Source organism: Schistosoma haematobium, chromosome 7 (assembly GCF_000699445.3).
Source record: "Schistosoma haematobium chromosome 7, whole genome shotgun sequence".
NCBI classification, from domain to species: Eukaryota; Metazoa; Platyhelminthes; class Trematoda; order Strigeidida; family Schistosomatidae; genus Schistosoma; species Schistosoma haematobium.
This window is the reverse complement of record NC_067202.1, coordinates 13,985,751-14,003,649: the sequence shown is the minus strand read 5'-3', so window position 1 is coordinate 14,003,649 and position 17,899 is coordinate 13,985,751. Positions and strand designations below refer to the sequence as shown.

The 17,899-nt window shown below is 35.2% G+C and overlaps 1 protein-coding gene across 3 annotated transcripts; it reads right to left on the bottom strand.

Moving 5' to 3' along the window:
- Window positions 1-313: 313 nt before the first annotated feature.
- MS3_00011192 (uncharacterized protein) lies at window positions 314-14,950 on the bottom strand. Of its 3 annotated transcripts, none has more exons than XM_051219597.1 (2): window positions 14,674-14,950; window positions 314-900 (listed from the first exon to the last, which is right to left on the bottom strand). In XM_051219597.1, exon 1 carries the CDS (start codon window positions 14,922-14,924, stop codon window positions 14,682-14,684), a length of 243 nt encoding a protein of 80 aa, XP_051064480.1. In that variant the 5' UTR covers window positions 14,925-14,950; the 3' UTR covers window positions 314-900; window positions 14,674-14,681. The 3 variants fall into 3 exon arrangements, with proteins under 3 accessions (XP_051064480.1, XP_051064479.1, XP_051064478.1); XM_051219595.1 differs by lacking the exon at window positions 314-900 and adding an exon at window positions 6,933-7,329; XM_051219596.1 differs by lacking the exon at window positions 314-900 and adding an exon at window positions 6,933-7,321.
- Between the last annotated feature and the right edge of the window lie 2,949 nt (window positions 14,951-17,899).

Sequence of the window (17,899 nt, the reverse complement as noted above, 5' to 3'; positions counted from 1 at the left end):
ACCTCCTGTATGACTGAGATGTAATCACAATTGATTGATCACTTGGTGGTGATCAATGTCATACGTGTCAAGTCCTTCTTAGTGCAGATCGAATGTCATCGACCACGTTGCAATGTGGCCACCAGTCTAGGTGACTCGACATTGCAGCTTGGATAACTCAGTAGTAACGTCTCTGACTGTGAAGCTGGGTGACACGGAATCTAATCCGTCAGGGTGCACCAGTTCTCTCAAGATTACAGGTACACCTTGCTACAATGTGGATGTAAAAGTACGATTCTTACAACCTTATCAACTAGATACAATGTCAAACTCATTTAAAATAATTTATCCTTTTATTACGCAATTAATCATGAAGCAGAAAGCATCATCACTACGATCACAACAACAATAACAACAAGAAGTCAACCTGAAAATTCAATCCAGTTTGGGATAATTAAACATCTCATAACAACAAAATATGATTACATTAGGAAAAAATACACAGAATTTAATGTTTATTCAATAATAATGATGATCTGGTTATTTTTTTCATTTCTGGGTATATGTAGTTGTGTGTGTGTGTGTGTGTGTACAAACGTCCAGATATACGGCATTCCAAAGTAAGTTACATCAAAATGAATTGAATTCTGATTGCCAAAAAAAATCAAATCTAATATTATGAATAATAAGATAGAACACACAAATTAGACAAAACACAGTAACTTATTACATAATCATGAAAAATTGGGGTGGGGGAAAGAAAGAACGCGGAATCATCATCCACTTCTATCAATTCAATGAACCAACGTTTCAACTACTAATCAATATAACAAAACTAGAGTTGTAGGAGGAGGAGGAAGAGAAGGAGAAATAACGCTGAACAGGAGAGAAAATAACACCCAAACACGTAGATGAAAATACCTGACAAGGAAAAAGAGAGAAAACATAGAAGAAATGAGTAAAAAGTACACAAAAATCAGATCGGATCCCCGATCGATATAGTTGGTTGACACTAAAAATATGTAATAATCCCTTAAGTCTTGTTTACAACAGAAATTCAATCAGATGTTACAATGACAAAGATGGTAACAATAATGACAGATCCCTATCCAGACATTCTGACTGGTAATAAAGATTAACATAGTATTAATAATTATTTAACCACTGAATACTGATAAATATCATGTTTGTCTAGTTCTGCCTAGTGGTGATCAAATTATGTCGATAAAGTTTGCAGTGTGGTCACTAATTTAGGTGATTTGACATAGCGTGTATACTGTCGAGATATTAGGACAATTAAAAGTAGTGGACAGAAGACCCTGCTTCGCTTGGATTTAGTTGGTTTTAGTTGACTGTCATCCATAATTTTAAGAGAAGTGATGTTCTCTGTGAAACAGAATACAACCAGAACTAGAGGGGACTAGGAGAACAAGATATTGATCACTAATCAGCGATCAATCAGTTGTAAATATATAGGCCATGAAGATGGTCAGTCACAGTCGTAAGAACTCAGTGGTAACAACCCAGACAGTGAAAATAGGTTCGAAACTCACACAACTGCTCAATCCCTTTCAAAAATGAAGGTACGTACATCTTACCGATGGGTACCAACTCTCCATTAAATAGAAGACAGGTTTCAGTGTTTTATAAAATACTGAATCCTATTTTAGAAACTGGACTCTAGAGAGTTTTTTTTCAATTCACCACAAACATAAAACTGCTACGTTGTACATACCTGTTCCAAATTTTTGTTTGATTTATATTTTGGGGGGGACCCCCTAAAACAATCCTTAAATTGTTATCATTTGAGTTGAAATTTAGCAAACATTTTGTGAATCTAAGAATCAAATATAAAGTTTTTATTATCACAATGAATGTTCTCTCTGCAAATCACTCACATTCAACTACTTCTCATTGTGTGTGTGTGTGTGCGATTTTATCCACTTCAAATGAAATTAAATGTACAATAGAAAACATTACTTAGATAATAAACACACATAATCTACTCCAGTACATTTTACCCTCTTCATTCATTCATTCACTTCCATGAGAATTTCATTTAATTGTATACTAAGAAAGAAAAATAAAACACTTTCATTTTGTTTACCACAATTCTTACATCATCATCAACATAATTAGTTTTTCTAATCAGAATTACACTTTATTCTTGTTCATTTAACAACAAATAAATTCAGTGATAAACCCTTGGAGCTAATCCGTGTCGCGTAGAGACAGGTATCTGCATCAGTACAATGGAAGATGGTCGCGCAATTTCGTGGATTGGTTCATATTAGACACTAACACCATTGGATGCCAGTTCAGTAATCCGATAGGTTAAGTGTTCGCGTGAGAGACTGGAGGCCCTGGGTTCGAATCCCGTGAGCGGGATCGTGGATGCGCACTGCTGAGGAGTCCCACAATAGGACGAAACGACTATCCAGTGCTTCCAGGTTCCCGACGGTGGTCTAACATCAATAGGTTCATGATCTCAATCAGAAATCCTTGGTCTCTGTTAATTCATACTTTATTCTCATTTGTATGAAGCTTGAGATATCTCTATCCATTAATTAATCTTACATATGTATACCTCTCATAAATTACCAGTCATCTTACAAAGAGAGAGAGAGAGAGATTGAGGAGAAATGACATTAAGAAATGCTATAGGGGAAATAGTAAGGGCAATCGATAAAATTTAAGAATCTCTCTGGTGTGCGCACACACACACATACACAACATACACCTATCCACTTTTATATAAACAGAACTATTTCTGAAAATAATTTTCATTTATATTAATTTGTAACAAAAATTGTGTGTAATAATTAGTGGTTTCTTAGTGTAATTTTTATTCCCAATTGTTTAATCTGATCGGCGTTCTTTTTTCTATTTTAGCAAAATTTATTTTCTACGGGATGGGGGTTACCGACTCCATACCCGACCCTCCTTCTTTACTCGAGTTTTGAACCAGTAGTAACTTTAGAAGAGCTACAAGCGGAGTTTATATTTATTCCCAATAGTATTGTAATACTTATTACTTAGCCTCTGATAACTCAAGTCTTTTTTTTGTTGTCTATTTTGTTAAACATAAATTGTTATTGAACAAAGAAGCCTCAGAGGAAATTATAATTAATATACAATTCCCATTTAAACATTAAGAACAGAAAGTTCAACGAAAAAGATCTCTTTTCATTAAATTTATTATCAAGCTATACAATCGTATCTATCAGTTGTTCATCTGCTCTTGTGAAACTAGGTAAATAGACCATAGCCAGCTGTCGTTTTCAACTCGAATATGAGAACATATCCCAATGTGGTTTTACAAAAGTAAAAGGAAAACAGTGAAAAGTTCCATTCTTCAACATCTAATCGACTCTAATCATTCTACTGATCCATAAGTTTGATTTTAAGGTTGTTTATACGATTCATCCAAATCTATTTAGATTTCTTTTTATCCAACTACTTAAAATAACAGAAGTCCCTACCACCATGATCTCAAGCCAAGAAATTGTGAGTACAAAAGAAGTACATCCTATCGCTATCTTGGCCTTGATCTGTTATTTTTGAAATTTGTAATCCCCCTCTCATTTTACTCATGTCTCATATCCACATGACTTTATTCATAATTGTTTCTGTTATCATTTCATTTAATTTTGCACCTCTATTACCTTTAATTACCTTCAATTATTGTAACAAAAACATTTTGGTTATCTTACTGCATTCACATTATATTATGTTTTGGTGAGACTATAATTTATGGACGACCTTTGAGTGATGATAAAGTGACCCGCCCCCAAATGCCCTGGTATGGCCGAGAGTGGGAAGAGTCAGTTCTCCCATTACCAGGTGCATACAACTACTACCAGGGAAGTCCAACTCACTGCCTTCTCACACCATGGGGGTGTTGTTTACGGAATTGAGAGGACAAAAAGCGAATGTCCGACGCTTTAACCAGGTTAGTACACACGGAGTGTCCACCTAGTGGAGTTGGTAAACTCTGATCTCAAACCAATGGTGCACATGGGCTTTAGTATCCTAAGGGGACAAATGGCGTATAAACCAATTATTGGTCATCGGCTACGATGGGACTGCATCTCCTTACGTTGCTTTAGATCAAAGGTTCCGGATATGGCCTCTTAAGAAAACCACGTGCTTCGATTTGGGCATCCGTGCAGTATCACAGCCCTCACACAAATCAAATGAGATTTGTGTGGCGCATATATATCTGGTGCTCCCTTGTACCAATATCCATGTGTCCAAATAAATAAATAAAATGACCCTGTGAATATCCATTTGCAAACTAGGACTAAATGATTGTAATAATGTTGTGTGAGGAATTAGAATTATGATTTACGGTTGACGGTTAGGGTTAAGCACTAGATATCGAGTTTTAATCATAAACTGACAACAGTTATAATGACAAAACGCTATTCAAATAAATGGTGGAATGAATGAATTTCGTGCCAAAAATCCGAGATCATTTATCTTATATCCAATCGGTTCGTTCATAAATTATAGTCTCGTCGCTTGGTAGTAAATCCATTGAAGAACATTATAAGTAATGTGAAACAGATTATCCTTTTGTTCAATAATTATCATGACTACGTTTATCAATCTTAATCACTTCATGAAGTAATTAAACACACACATACACACAAAACTGAAGTTATGTTGCCACACTTGTGATTGACTTCACCGAAAGAAAACATGTTTGATTGCTGATTACAATACAAGGACCTAGAATGGTTTCAATAGAGTTAAATCATATTCATTCAGAGTATTTCATTTGTAATTATTGATATGAGTATAACTAATGAACCATATTATTATTACTATCATTATCAACGTGTTGGAGAATAAAGAAAATAAACAATTGAGTTCGAGTCCCAATGTGAACATAGAAATTGAGCATAATCCAGTTGATGAGTATCGAATTCATTAATTTTAAGAAAGATATCAAGCGATTTTAATCTCGCCGTTTAAAGAAAGACAGCCAAGTGAATTCTCATTATTTTATTCATAAATGATCATCATCATATCACTTTATTTATTTTTTTTACACCACTATGACCTTTAATTATTATAACAAAAACATTTTAAGAGTTGAGATGATGAGTCAATTAAAGCTAGACCACCATGGAAAACCTGGAAGCACTGGACAGCCGTCTCATCTTATTGAGAGACTCCTCCGTGACAGTGCGCATCCATCACTAGTGACTGGCTTCAAGAGATATATCCTGGAGTTCTAGTGAGAAGCAGTAACCAGTGGAGTTCAACCGGGTCTGTTGTGAGATAGTAACTCACTGATGACAATGATATGTGGCTCAATTTCGTGGATTAGCTGAAGTTAGGTATTATCACCATTGGATGTCAACTGACTCAGTGGTCTAGATGTTAATCGTTCGCGCATGAGACTGATAAGTCATAGGTTCGAATCTAGTGAGGCGATATCGTAAATTAGCACTGTCATAGAAGAAATAAGGACTTGATATACATGACATTGATCACCACCAAGTGATCAATCAATTGTGATTACATCTCAGTCATACAGGAGGTCAGTCGCTGCCCGGATAGCTCAGTGGTAACGTCTCTGACTGTGAAGCTGGGTGACACGGGATCAAATCCGTCAGAGAGCACCGGTTCCCTCAAGATTACAGGTACATCTTGCTGACGAGTGTCAAGTAGCAGGAAACCCGGGTCCATGGTTTCCTGTCGACTACCTCCAACCACCATCTAATCTCAATATATAGTGCCCGCAGTGTCGAGTCACCTAGACTAGTGATCACATTGCAACATGATCGATAGCATTCGATTTGCACTAATAATAAGGACTTGACACTTATGACATTGATCACCATCCAGTGATCAATCAATTGTGAATGTTCTTCTTTATTTATCTTTGAATGAACTGATAATGAAACTATAATTAACAAGAGCAATATTTTTCTTCATAAATTTCAAAGACACATAGATTCTTGTTGTTGTTGTTGTTGGCTAAATCTTAATGGTATTTCATAATCAATTGAATGAACTAATCAATATTTCACAAAGTCATGAACTCATAATAAACATACATTTATACTTAGTAATAATAAAAAAGTGTGTTCAATAAAATCGATATTTTTCTCCGTTTTTTTTTTTTGTAAATTTCTTTCAACAACAAAAAAAACACAACTACAACTTAATCTAATGTGGTTTATGGCATGTTTTTCTTTATTGATTAAAATATGCATTAATGATTCATTGAATTATTGATTAAATTTAAATGAAGCACATTAAGAAAATAATTATGATGTACTCAATAGTAATTGATTTGAAGATGTATTTCTTGATGTTCTATAGTGAGAAGCCATGACTAATCAAGTTCAACTATATCTATTGTGAGATGGTTACTCATTGAAGACAATGATAGATTGTGATTGAAGTTAGACAACATTATGACACTGATGATTGTCAGTTCAGTGGTCTATAGATTAAACATTCACACGAGAGATTGAAAGTCTTGGGTTCGTGTATCACGTGAGAGAACATGGATATGTATTACCACGAAGGGATCCAATGCTTTTAGGTTCTCAATGGTGGTGTAGCTTAATTCGACTCATCAATTCAACTATTACTAAAGTAAGATTATCCAAATAGTATTAAACTGGACAATTACTATGTATGCTACTTGATCAATGGAATAGGATTGATAAGGCTCGATACAAAAGAGAATGCAAAATAGACTATTGAATGAAGACTTATCTATACATCAATGACAAGGTTGCACCTGATAGTTTTCCAAATAAATTGAGTATTTGGTGTATATCTCAATGAGTAGAAAAATTCTATTTCTGACGTTTCGTGACTGAATATAAGCCACTTCTTCAGATTAAATAAATAACCGAATTAAATTAACACAAGTTGTTTATTCACTCTGAAGAAAAGTCCTACATTATGTTACAAAACGTCAGAGATATAACAAATAATATTTATTCATACAGTTTACCAGTCAGTGATTTACAACAGATCAAGATGAAATCAATGAAATGAATATTACTTTAAATATCCATTCAATAAATAAGTTTGAAATGTATTACAATTAAACTGTGATGTGAACTACTTATATTCACACAAGTAGTATATAACGATAGTCAGGAATAGAATATATTTCAGTAGAAGATCGAAAAGGAAAGAACGGAAACAGAAAGCTATTGGTATCAAAATGCAGGAACAACGAAGTCTGAGAAAATTGATTAACATTTTGTAGATGAAGAATTAACTGTAGGATTCTCAGATTTTACTCAGAGATTTTGTAATTTTGTGTTCAAATACATTCGATCGTCTCCACTCGTGTTCTTGTTCACTACAACACTAGTCAATATTAATTCATTGATAGTTCAATATATGATGGTCATTTATAAAATGTGTTAAAACAGAACTTTCTATTGTTCTGCTTTCTTCTGTGATCAGTCATGAGAAATGATGTTCAGAAATATGATGATATATTTACGCGGTTTTACGTTCAATATTACTGACGTTACAAGAACTAGCAAACTGATAAACACATAGCATGAACATTTACTGAAGCTAGATTATGTCTTTTTGTCTTCAGTCATTCGACAATGAGTTCACGAAATAAAGATAATCTGACTAGTTCAGTCGACTCTTTGTATATTTGCCAGTTAACCAGTTCTTGTAAAGTCAGTAATATTGAACGTAGAACCACGTGAATATATTATCGTATTGCTAAACATCACTCCTCATGGCTGATCATAGAAGAAAACAGAATAAGAAACTCATCTTTTACACCAAGCAGAAACTATAAGGATACACATCAATAAACTCTTTTTTTTATGTTGTCTAGTAGTTTATCATAGTTTTTGTCTTAGTTTTTATTATACTTCTCATAAATCTAATTGAATTCTATTCAATTTCAACTCATAACTTCATTTTATGTGACCCATCTATCTTAATAGTCTGATATCCTAATTTTCTATATATCTGTCTCATGAATCACGTATGATTCATTTTACAAAGAATAACAACTAAACATTTATACTCAATTGTTTGATTTCAAACTTACTTGATTCTTGTTCTTATTAAAAACAAGAAGTTCAGTGAACTTTATAATATTTAAATGTGAAACGGGATCGTGGATGCTCAGGTGTGGATGCCTCGATGTTTCCAACGGTGGTCTAACATCAATCGGTTCATGATCTCAATTAAAAACTTAATAATCTTCACAACCCCTATACTGATAATTAACATGTGCTCACTAGTGACTAGCTTCGTGAGGGAATTCTCGGAGTTCTAGTGAGAAGCCGTGACCAGTGGAGTTAATCCGTGTCGGGTAGAGACAGGTATCTACATCAATACAATGGAAGATGGTCGCGCAATTTCGTGGATTGGTTGAGGTTAGACACTAACACCATTGGATGCCAGTTCAGTAATCCAATAGGTTAAGCGTTTGCGCGCGAGATTGAAGGCCCTGGGTTCGAATCCCGGGATCGTGGACGCTCACTGCTGAGGAGTCCCACGGTAGGACGAAACGACCGTCCAGTGCTTCCAGGTTCTCAGTGGTGGTCTAACATCAATCGGTTCATGACCTCAATTTAGAAAAATATAAATTAATCTTGTTCTTATTCTTACATAACGGGTTGTTATAACTCATCAATTATATAATGTTTTTGTCTTTAGACTTAATAGTTTATCCGATGATTTATCATGCGATTATATTTTTAAGTGGAGACAATGTGATGCATTGTCAACTTGACCAACCAGCATTTATTCAATATCAAATTTAGTGTAGAAGCTTGATGAGTAACTAAACAAAAAAGAGATATATTTCACCTTTCACTTTATGCTTTTATTGTCTTAATGAGGAGATATTTGACACACCGAAATGGCAGATGTATTAATTAGGTATTATAATGCATGAATACATGGCTGTAGTATATTTGTTTGACAGACAAATTCCCTGACACGACCGAGGGTGTGGAGAGTCAGCTCTCCTTAGCGAAATGCTCTCACATGGTCACACGCATACAGCCATTGTCAGGGAAGTCGTACTCACTGCCTTCTTACACCACGGGGGTGTTGTTCAAAAAATTGAGAGGACGAGAAGCGAATGTCCGGAGCTTTGACCGCGTTCGTGGACACGTAGGGTCCATCTAGGGCAGCTGGAAAACCCTGATTCCAAACCAATGGTACACATGGGCTCCAGGATCCTAAGAGAACAAATGGTGTGTAACTTATTGTTGGTAACCGGCTACCATGGGACTTCATCTCCTTACGTTACTCCACTGCCTTGTGGATTAAACCCTTAGGTCGAAGGCTCCGGGTGTGGCCCTCTCAGAAAACCACCTGCTTCGATTAGGGCACTCGGACACTATTCTAGCCCTCATGCAAATCGAATTGCGGCACATATCTATTTGGTGCCTCCTTGTACAAATGTTTGCGTTTGAATATAAAAATAAATAAGTACGTTTTAGTTTTATTTCCTATAAAGTAAACTTCAAACTCTTGACCTCCATCTCTACCAAACTTTTACGTATTATCTTAATCACCGTTCTGTAAATGGTTTGGTATACCTTTTGATATATATATATATATATATATATATATCGAATAAAAATATCAGATGATTCAATACATAAAACTTCTTTAGATTATCTTTTACGATATTTAAGTATTCATTTGAAAACGTTATGAATCGACAACTTTATGAAGAAACACTTTACTATACACTTTAAGTTTATGAACGGGTGAATTTATAATTTATGGACGACCTTTGAGCGACGCTAAACTGACCTTTAATGTGTCTATCTACTTACTAGGGCTAAATGAGAGTTATAAAGCAGTTTGAAGAATAAGGATTATGATTTACAGTTGATGGTTAGGGATTAGGAATTAGATTTAGAGTTTTCATCATGAACTGACATCAGCTATAATAAAAAGACTCTATTTAGCCGAATGGGTGAATGAATTTCGTGCCAAAATCTAAGACCTGTTATCGTAAATTTAATTGGTTCGCCCATAAATTATAGTCTCGCCTATGAACCTAACATCTCGTACTTCGTCGAAGCATTGTAAATGATGATCCTTCCTTCCTTCCTTTACCACTAATAATCTCAAAAGTAGGTATAAACCAACATGAGGAGGGTGGTTGGTATTAACGAGTAACTTACCAAATTTTTTTAATGATAAAAACAAACGAGTTGATTGATGATTTTGGAAGTTAGATAGTTTAGATTCATTCTGAAATGGATTTGAAGAAGGTTGATGGGGTGTCCTATTGACGACCTCCATCTACCACCTTACATCTCCACATAGTGCACGCGATATCGAGTCACTTAGACTAGTGGCTATATTACAACTTGGTCGATAGAATTCGATGAATACTAAGATCTGATGTCATGCTTCTTATATCAAGAAATTCGAAGAATGGTTGTGTTCTGATTTTCACTAAAACCGATGTCCAAAAATGTCACCAGTCACTTAACTCGTCCCAATGTTTAGAACCTGATGAAATCCCAAACTTCCTTTCTAAAAAGTGTACTGATGTTCTGTGTTATCCATTCACGAGCATCTTTAACAGGTCCTTCTCAACAAATCTTATAGAGATAATGTGGAGAAAGATGAAGATAATCCTAATACCTAAGAAAGTATCTGGCCATAGGAATGGCAATAGAAATAGAAACAACTATAACCTTTCTCAAAACAATGGAAAAATTATTGCCACTTCCACTTCAACCTGCACTAAAAGAGCAAATTGATCCGCATCAATTTGCTTACAAATGCAGAATGGCATCTTGGATGCTGCTGTTGTTCTGAATCATAATATAGTATTCAACTTGGAAAAGGGTAAGAAGTATGTTCGATGCGCTTTTTTGAACTATACTTCTACTTTTGATTCTATACCAAGACAACGTTTACTTGGCAAGTTAGTCCGCGTCAACACTGACAGCTGGATAAACAACTGACTATGTCCCTACCTCTCTGGAAGAGGACAGTACACTGCGTTTGGAGGAAAGTGTTCGACGTCCCTACTGTCTCACGAAGGTGTGCCACAAGGAGCTGTTCTTTCCTCTTTTTTTCTGCATGATCTGCCGTCTCTCATGTATGTATACCGATTTCTACCTCTTCACATCCCCTTGAAATGAGTGAGATCTTGTGTCGTATTGAATAGTGGTCTGTTGTTAATGATCTTAAACTTAAACCAACTAAACTGATAACTTTAGCCTGAGACATTGACAGCACCTAAAAACCATGTTGGAACACATAAACTTTGTACTGTTAGAGGTTATTTGATAAACCGTGTCAAAAGTCGTTTATCTAGGTGTAAGTTTTTCCTCAGATCTCTCTTGGTCTTCTCATGTTTTATTGCTATTAAATGAAGTTTTTTGTCTTACTACATGTTTTTGGGATGACACGACATTTAGTCTTACAACTTATCAATTCGTGCATATCACCTATTATTCTTTACTGTTCTCTATTATTTTTTCTCAAGCTTTTGAGAAAATAATTTGCTGTATTACGGAGATTGCTGAAAGCAGTTAACAGGATGTGTGTGATGAATCTTTTGAGGTCATTATTAATATGGTTGTGGATAGATGTCTAAAGTTTTGCAAACTCTTGGCAGGTGTTATCTTACCAGATACTAACTAACCACTTCATTCATATCTTTCTCCTTGTATATCTTCTGGTAGAACGAAATGTCAATACACTAAAATCCATGCACACTAGTAAAGGCATAAAAGCTCTATAATACCATATCTAGCAAATATACTATGCGACGAACAAGTTGTTAGAGTTGACCTAGTCAATAACTTGTGTCCTTAAACATGTTTCTAATTCTTTCTAAATTTGAATCTTCTTTTTAAAAAAAGACACTTCATATTAATTCCGGGTAGTTTATTTAATCAACATATGCATATATATGTATGCACTTGTAAGCTTCTTTCACGCTTTTTTTCCTTTTTTTGTAAAATAAACTTGTTGACATACTCTATGCTGAGAATTCTATATTGTACCAAAAATATAATATTGAATATTGCTATTAATGGTAATATCAGGAGTTTTGTGAAGATTGTAGTAATTTCAATAGTTGAGATCACGAGTCAATCAAAGACTGATAGATCCTGGGTTCGAATCTTGCAAGGCGGGGTCGTGAAAGCGCATTGCTGAGGAGTCCCACAATAGGATGAAACGGCTGTTTGGTGCTTTCAGATTTTCCATTGCAGTCTAGCTTCAATTGACTCATGATCTCAACTATTGAAATAATAATAATAATAAGAAGAACTTGACAAATGTAACGATAGTCACCACTAGAGACCAATCAACTGTAAATAGCATGACAACTCGGTTTATTTTACCATGTGTCCTGAAATATTACTCATCAATTTTTTTTCAGTGAGGGGGGGAGTATTTGAATTTTAAATATGTCATAACCGGTTCAAACATTGTTTGACTTAGCTACAGTTGTAGCGAAAAATGTAATTTATATTCATAAAACTAGAAAAAAAAATTCACTATGTAAATTTTATTATGCATTATGATTTAATTCAGAATGAGAAATTGGAGATTTGCAGTTTAGGTGGATACTTTGGTGTGTGTGTGCTCTAAACTAGATGATTTACGTGATAAGATTTTGTAAATGAATCCTTTAAATTTACACATATTGATAAATCATTGTGTTTTAAATATAAAATAAAACATGAATTTCTGACTACTTGTATTTTGATGAAATTTTGTTCTCTGTGCCCCCAAATGCCCTGGTACGGCCGAGAGTGGGAAGAGTCCGCTCTCCCTCTCAAACTGTTCTCACATGGCCACGCGTATATAGCCTCTTCCAGGGAAGTCCTACCCATCGCCTTCTTACATCACGGGTGTTGTTTACAAAATTGAGAGGACGAAAAGCGAATGTCCGGCGCTTTAAGAGCCTTGGTGGATACGGAGGATCCACCTAGGGGAGTTGGAATACCCTGGTTCTCAAACAATGGTGCACATAGACTTCAGTTTCCTGAGGGAACAAATGGCCTATGAACCAGTTATTGGTCACGAGCTACCATGGTAATGTATCTCCTTACGTTGTTTCACTGCCTTGTGTATCAGACCATCAGGTCAAAGGCTCCGGGTGTGGCCCCCTCAGAAAACCACCTGCCCCGGTTTGGGTACCTTGACAGTATCAACAGCCCTCACACAAATCTCATTTGATTTGTGTGGCGCATATGTATCTGGTGCTCCCTTGTACCACTACGTATGTGTTCAAATAAATAATAAAAAAAAATAAATTTGTTCTCTGAGCTGGATGGTTTGGTCATGGAGATTTCATCGTTCTTCTGGACGACATCATCAGCACAGAATCCAAGTAGAGGTACTTGTATTCTATCAATCACATGTGTATTCCCTAGTGTTTAATTACCTTTTGTGATTACAACCGCCGTTTACAAAATTAGTTAGCTTTCTGCCATTTTTACAAATTATTGTTTGAAATACAGGCTTACATAATGTATTGTTGATAACTTATTCCATAAAAGATTACAAAATTATTATTAATTAATTTTCCACATACATATTCGTGTAGTTGGTCTTAAACGACACTCCAAATCTAAGAGCTAGTGATGCAACACAACCCTCTAAACCAACTTAAATGGTAAGAGGTTCGAACCTGTTGCATAGTACTCGGATGTCGGATGCTTTAATCACTGAGTCGTCACTCCACAAATATGAAGACTCCAAAACTACCTAGTTACTTCTTGAAAGTTAATATATATTGTCAAGTTGTCAATTTTGTAAGAACCTAAAGTTGTATTTCAACAACCTAAGCATTCAACTATGATAAATGATGAATTAGACCTCTCAAAAATCTTTCTTTAATATCTTAAACCTCAGTATCTAAGCCATACCACGATAACTGTAAATAATTATTGAATTAATTTTTAAACTAAATAGATGGGGGTGATTTTTATTTAAACCAATATAAAACATCTTAACTTCAGTTCTGATTTAATCGAAATAGAACCAAATTTATTGTTTGTTTTTTCAATAGTTAAGAACATGAGTTACTTAAATCTAGACCACCGTGGAAAACCTGGAAGCATTGTGGATGTGTTTCATTCTATCATGGAACTCTCTAGTAATGAGCATCCACGATCAATAAATCCGATTATTAATTAGAACAGTTGGTAGCAAAGCAAAAGAATAGCTTTTTTTATTAAAAAAAAGAAAGGTCACATTGTTGGGGTGATCCAGAAAACTGGTTGCAAAAGACAAGCAAGCATCACGAATCACTAAGAAGCGTTTCATCCAATCAGCGTTCACTTGAAGTCTTAGCTAAAAATATCAAGGAAGCGAAACGTCACACGCAGAGGCTCTGATTGGCTGGCTGCTACACTGCTACTATAATTAGTAGCATTCCAGAATCTTCTAGCAACCCAAAGACATTTAAAATATTTATAAAAATCCTGTATTTTCTGTAGTAAAACGAATCTTGGAGTAAACTACTTCCCGCATACTTTGAATCTTCTCTCTCGTGTTCAAGTCGCTGTATATTTCTAGCTTGAGGGTTACAGAATAGCTTAGGAGACGAATATAGCGTTCTTAATCCGCAAGACTTATCACACAGCAACAAAGAATTTGGGATACCAATTTTAAAACGAAAAAGTCATTAAGAAACATATTAAAATAATAATTATTAAGAAAAATAAATCTTACCTTTCATTTTAACCATGTCGTTTCCTTTTATATCCAAGAGCTTTAGATACTATAACTATAAATAAAACTGCAGTTGATAAAATTCCATAATTTATTAATAATGAAAGTCCAACATGCATTCCAATATTAAAATCACTAGTATCATATCTTATATATTTATCAGGATCTGACATAGCTTGTTCAAGTGTAACCATTTGTACTAATGGTAGAAATATAACTAAACAACTAAAAGCACCAGCATATGCAAGCATGACTTGAGCAATGTTACCCCGGTTACAAATAACCCCAGTATCTTTCATATATATATATATATATATATATATATATATATATATATATATATATATATATATATATATATATATATATATATATATATATATATGTTTCCAGCTAATAGAAAGAAATGCGATTTCTATTCTCACTTTTATAGTCGGATCCAAATAAACCAATCAGAACAACGAACAATACTCCATTCTGATTGGTTAATAAGTGCTGATCTATGATTTGTTAAAATAGTTGTGTTTACAGACATGTAAATAAAGGACATACATAATTGACGATCAAACTAGCACGAAAAAAGGTAAATTTCATTTCATCTGTTGGTTGATATCATGAATCGATGAGTGTTAGACAAGCATTGAAAACCTAAAAGCATTGGACAACCGTTCTGTCATAGTATAGGACTCTTCAGTAATGTTCATCTATGATCCCACAACGTGGGATTCGAACCCAAGACATTTGGTCTCTCGTGTGAATGCTTCACTTCTAGACCACTGAACCAGTATCTAACTGTTCGAATCTTGCATGCAGAATTGTGAATGTGCATTGTTAAGAAGTTCTATACTAGGACGAAACGGCAGTCCAGTGCTTTTAGGTTTACAATAGTGATCTAACATTCATCGATTCATGATTTTAATCAAAAACTTAACAATCCCTACAACCCCACACTGATATTCATTTAATCTGCTGATTTTGTGGCTAACACCGTCATCCAATTCACTGATTTGATTATATTATCATTAATCATTAATTCTTTTGGTATTTTAACATGTATACAGAGAAGTTGATATGTTTATGAAACAATAGATTCTATTTGTCACTGATCTAGATAGATTTGTAGCTCAGGGGGATGATTTTGATGGAGTTTTGTTCTCTCAGCTGAAGTTTGTGCTGATGATGTCGTTCAGAAGAAGGATGAAAGCTCTATGACAAAACCATCCACTATCACCATTGGATGCCGACGCGGTGGTCCAGTTGGTTAAGCGTTTGCGCGCGAGACCGAAGGCCCCGGGTTCAAATCCCGCGAGCGGGATCGTGGATGCGCACTGATGAGGAGTCCCACAGTAGGACGAAACAGCCGTTCAGTGCTTTCAGGTTTCCAAAGGTGGTGGTCTAACATCAGTAAGTTCATGATCTCAATAAAAAAATCAGTTTATTAATTACCAACACCCACGTTCACAGCCACTTTTTGGTTTGATCTCGTGTAAATGTTATTTCCTATTTTATGGTGCAATGTGGTCTATTTGGCTTGTATATAAATCAAATGATTTGCATATTGAAGCTGTTATTGTCGTTCTGGGCTCAACTGGAAAGGCTAGACGAACAAAGGATCAATAAGGATACTAGGCTGCTCATACCGGTCGAACGTCGTTGATTTGGCACAATACTAAGATTGTATAAGTCGTATTTCGATTTGTGAATAAATCACAACAATGTGATTACGTTGTAGGGGTTAATTCCCCTTTATTTGACTCTGATATACAATGTTCCGTCATCAGAATATTTTAGTAAGCCAGTTCTCCTAGTAGTACTATGAATTTACTTGAGAATATTTAAAAACCAGAACACCAGTTGTTAGAACAATGTATTGCTAATGATTAATAAAATCCATAAGCACACTAAAGACAAAGCATACCGGGAAGTGAGTGAGAATACACAGTAGAAATATCTCTATGTATTTTAGAAGTGTGAATTAATTGTGAGTAAATTATTGATTGTCAGTGTTTACAACCAATCGGAGGTTAAATAAAGATTAAGACGTAGATAAGCTTTCAATCAGACTTACACATACGTTTACACAATGGGTTAATTGTTCAAATTACACCATGTACATAATGAAGAAATTCAATGTGTTTACTATAACGTTATGAATGTACACTGATAATCAGTAAGAATAAAATGAGTACAGCTTAGTTAAAATAAGGTTACTAGTCTATGAGATTGTCGAAATAAAAAAGATGTACTGATGTAATTAGTTCAAAGAAAGAGTTGAACAAAATTTTATGGTGTAATGAAGAAATGATTATGTGGTCAAAGCAAAAGAATGTTAACAACCGTCTCATTTTGAACACAGAAATCAATTTCCTGGAGTCCGACAACAATGGCTTCACAGATTAAAATCATGAGTCAGTTGAAGATGGAACACCATGGAAAATCTGGAAGCACTGGACGGCCGTTTCGTCCTAGTATTGGACTCCTCAGCAGTGCGCATCCACGATCCCGCACCCCGCGAAATTCGAAACCAGGACCTACTGGTTTCGCGCGCGAGCACTTAACCACTAGACCACTGAGCCGGCATCCAACGGTGTTAATGTCTAACTTCAACCAATCCACGAAGTTGCGCCACGATCCACCATTGTCTTCAGTGAGCTGATATCTCACAACAGAACTGGTTGAACTCCACTGGTAACGGCTTCCCACTAGAACTCCAGGAATATCTCTTGAATTCAGTCACTAGTGAGCAAATGATCATTATCAGAAGGGGTTTGTGGAGATTTTAGAATCCCGCAGGGTGCGGGATTGTAGATGCGCACTGCTGAGGAGTCCCATACTAGGACGAAACAGCAGTCCAGTGTTTCCAGGTTTTCCATGGTGGTCTAGCTTCAACTGACTCATGATTTCAATCTGTGAAATTTGTAAAATCTCCACAAACCCCTTCCGATAATAATGGCTTCATCAAACTTCAGAAGACTGAAGTTTGACTAGCGATTATTCAGCTTGAAAACTTTTACGAGTGTGAGGCCAAAATATAGTCAGTCTAAAATTGGTTGATCTTTCAGTAGTATTCAGTGTCATGTTTGTCAAAACCTTTGGTGTTACCGTTCAAAACCTATAGATCAAGTTGTAATTATTATTATTATTATTATTATTATTATTATTATTATTATTAGTAGTAGTAGTAGTAGTAGTAGTAGTAGTAGTAGCTTTATTCAATATTATATTT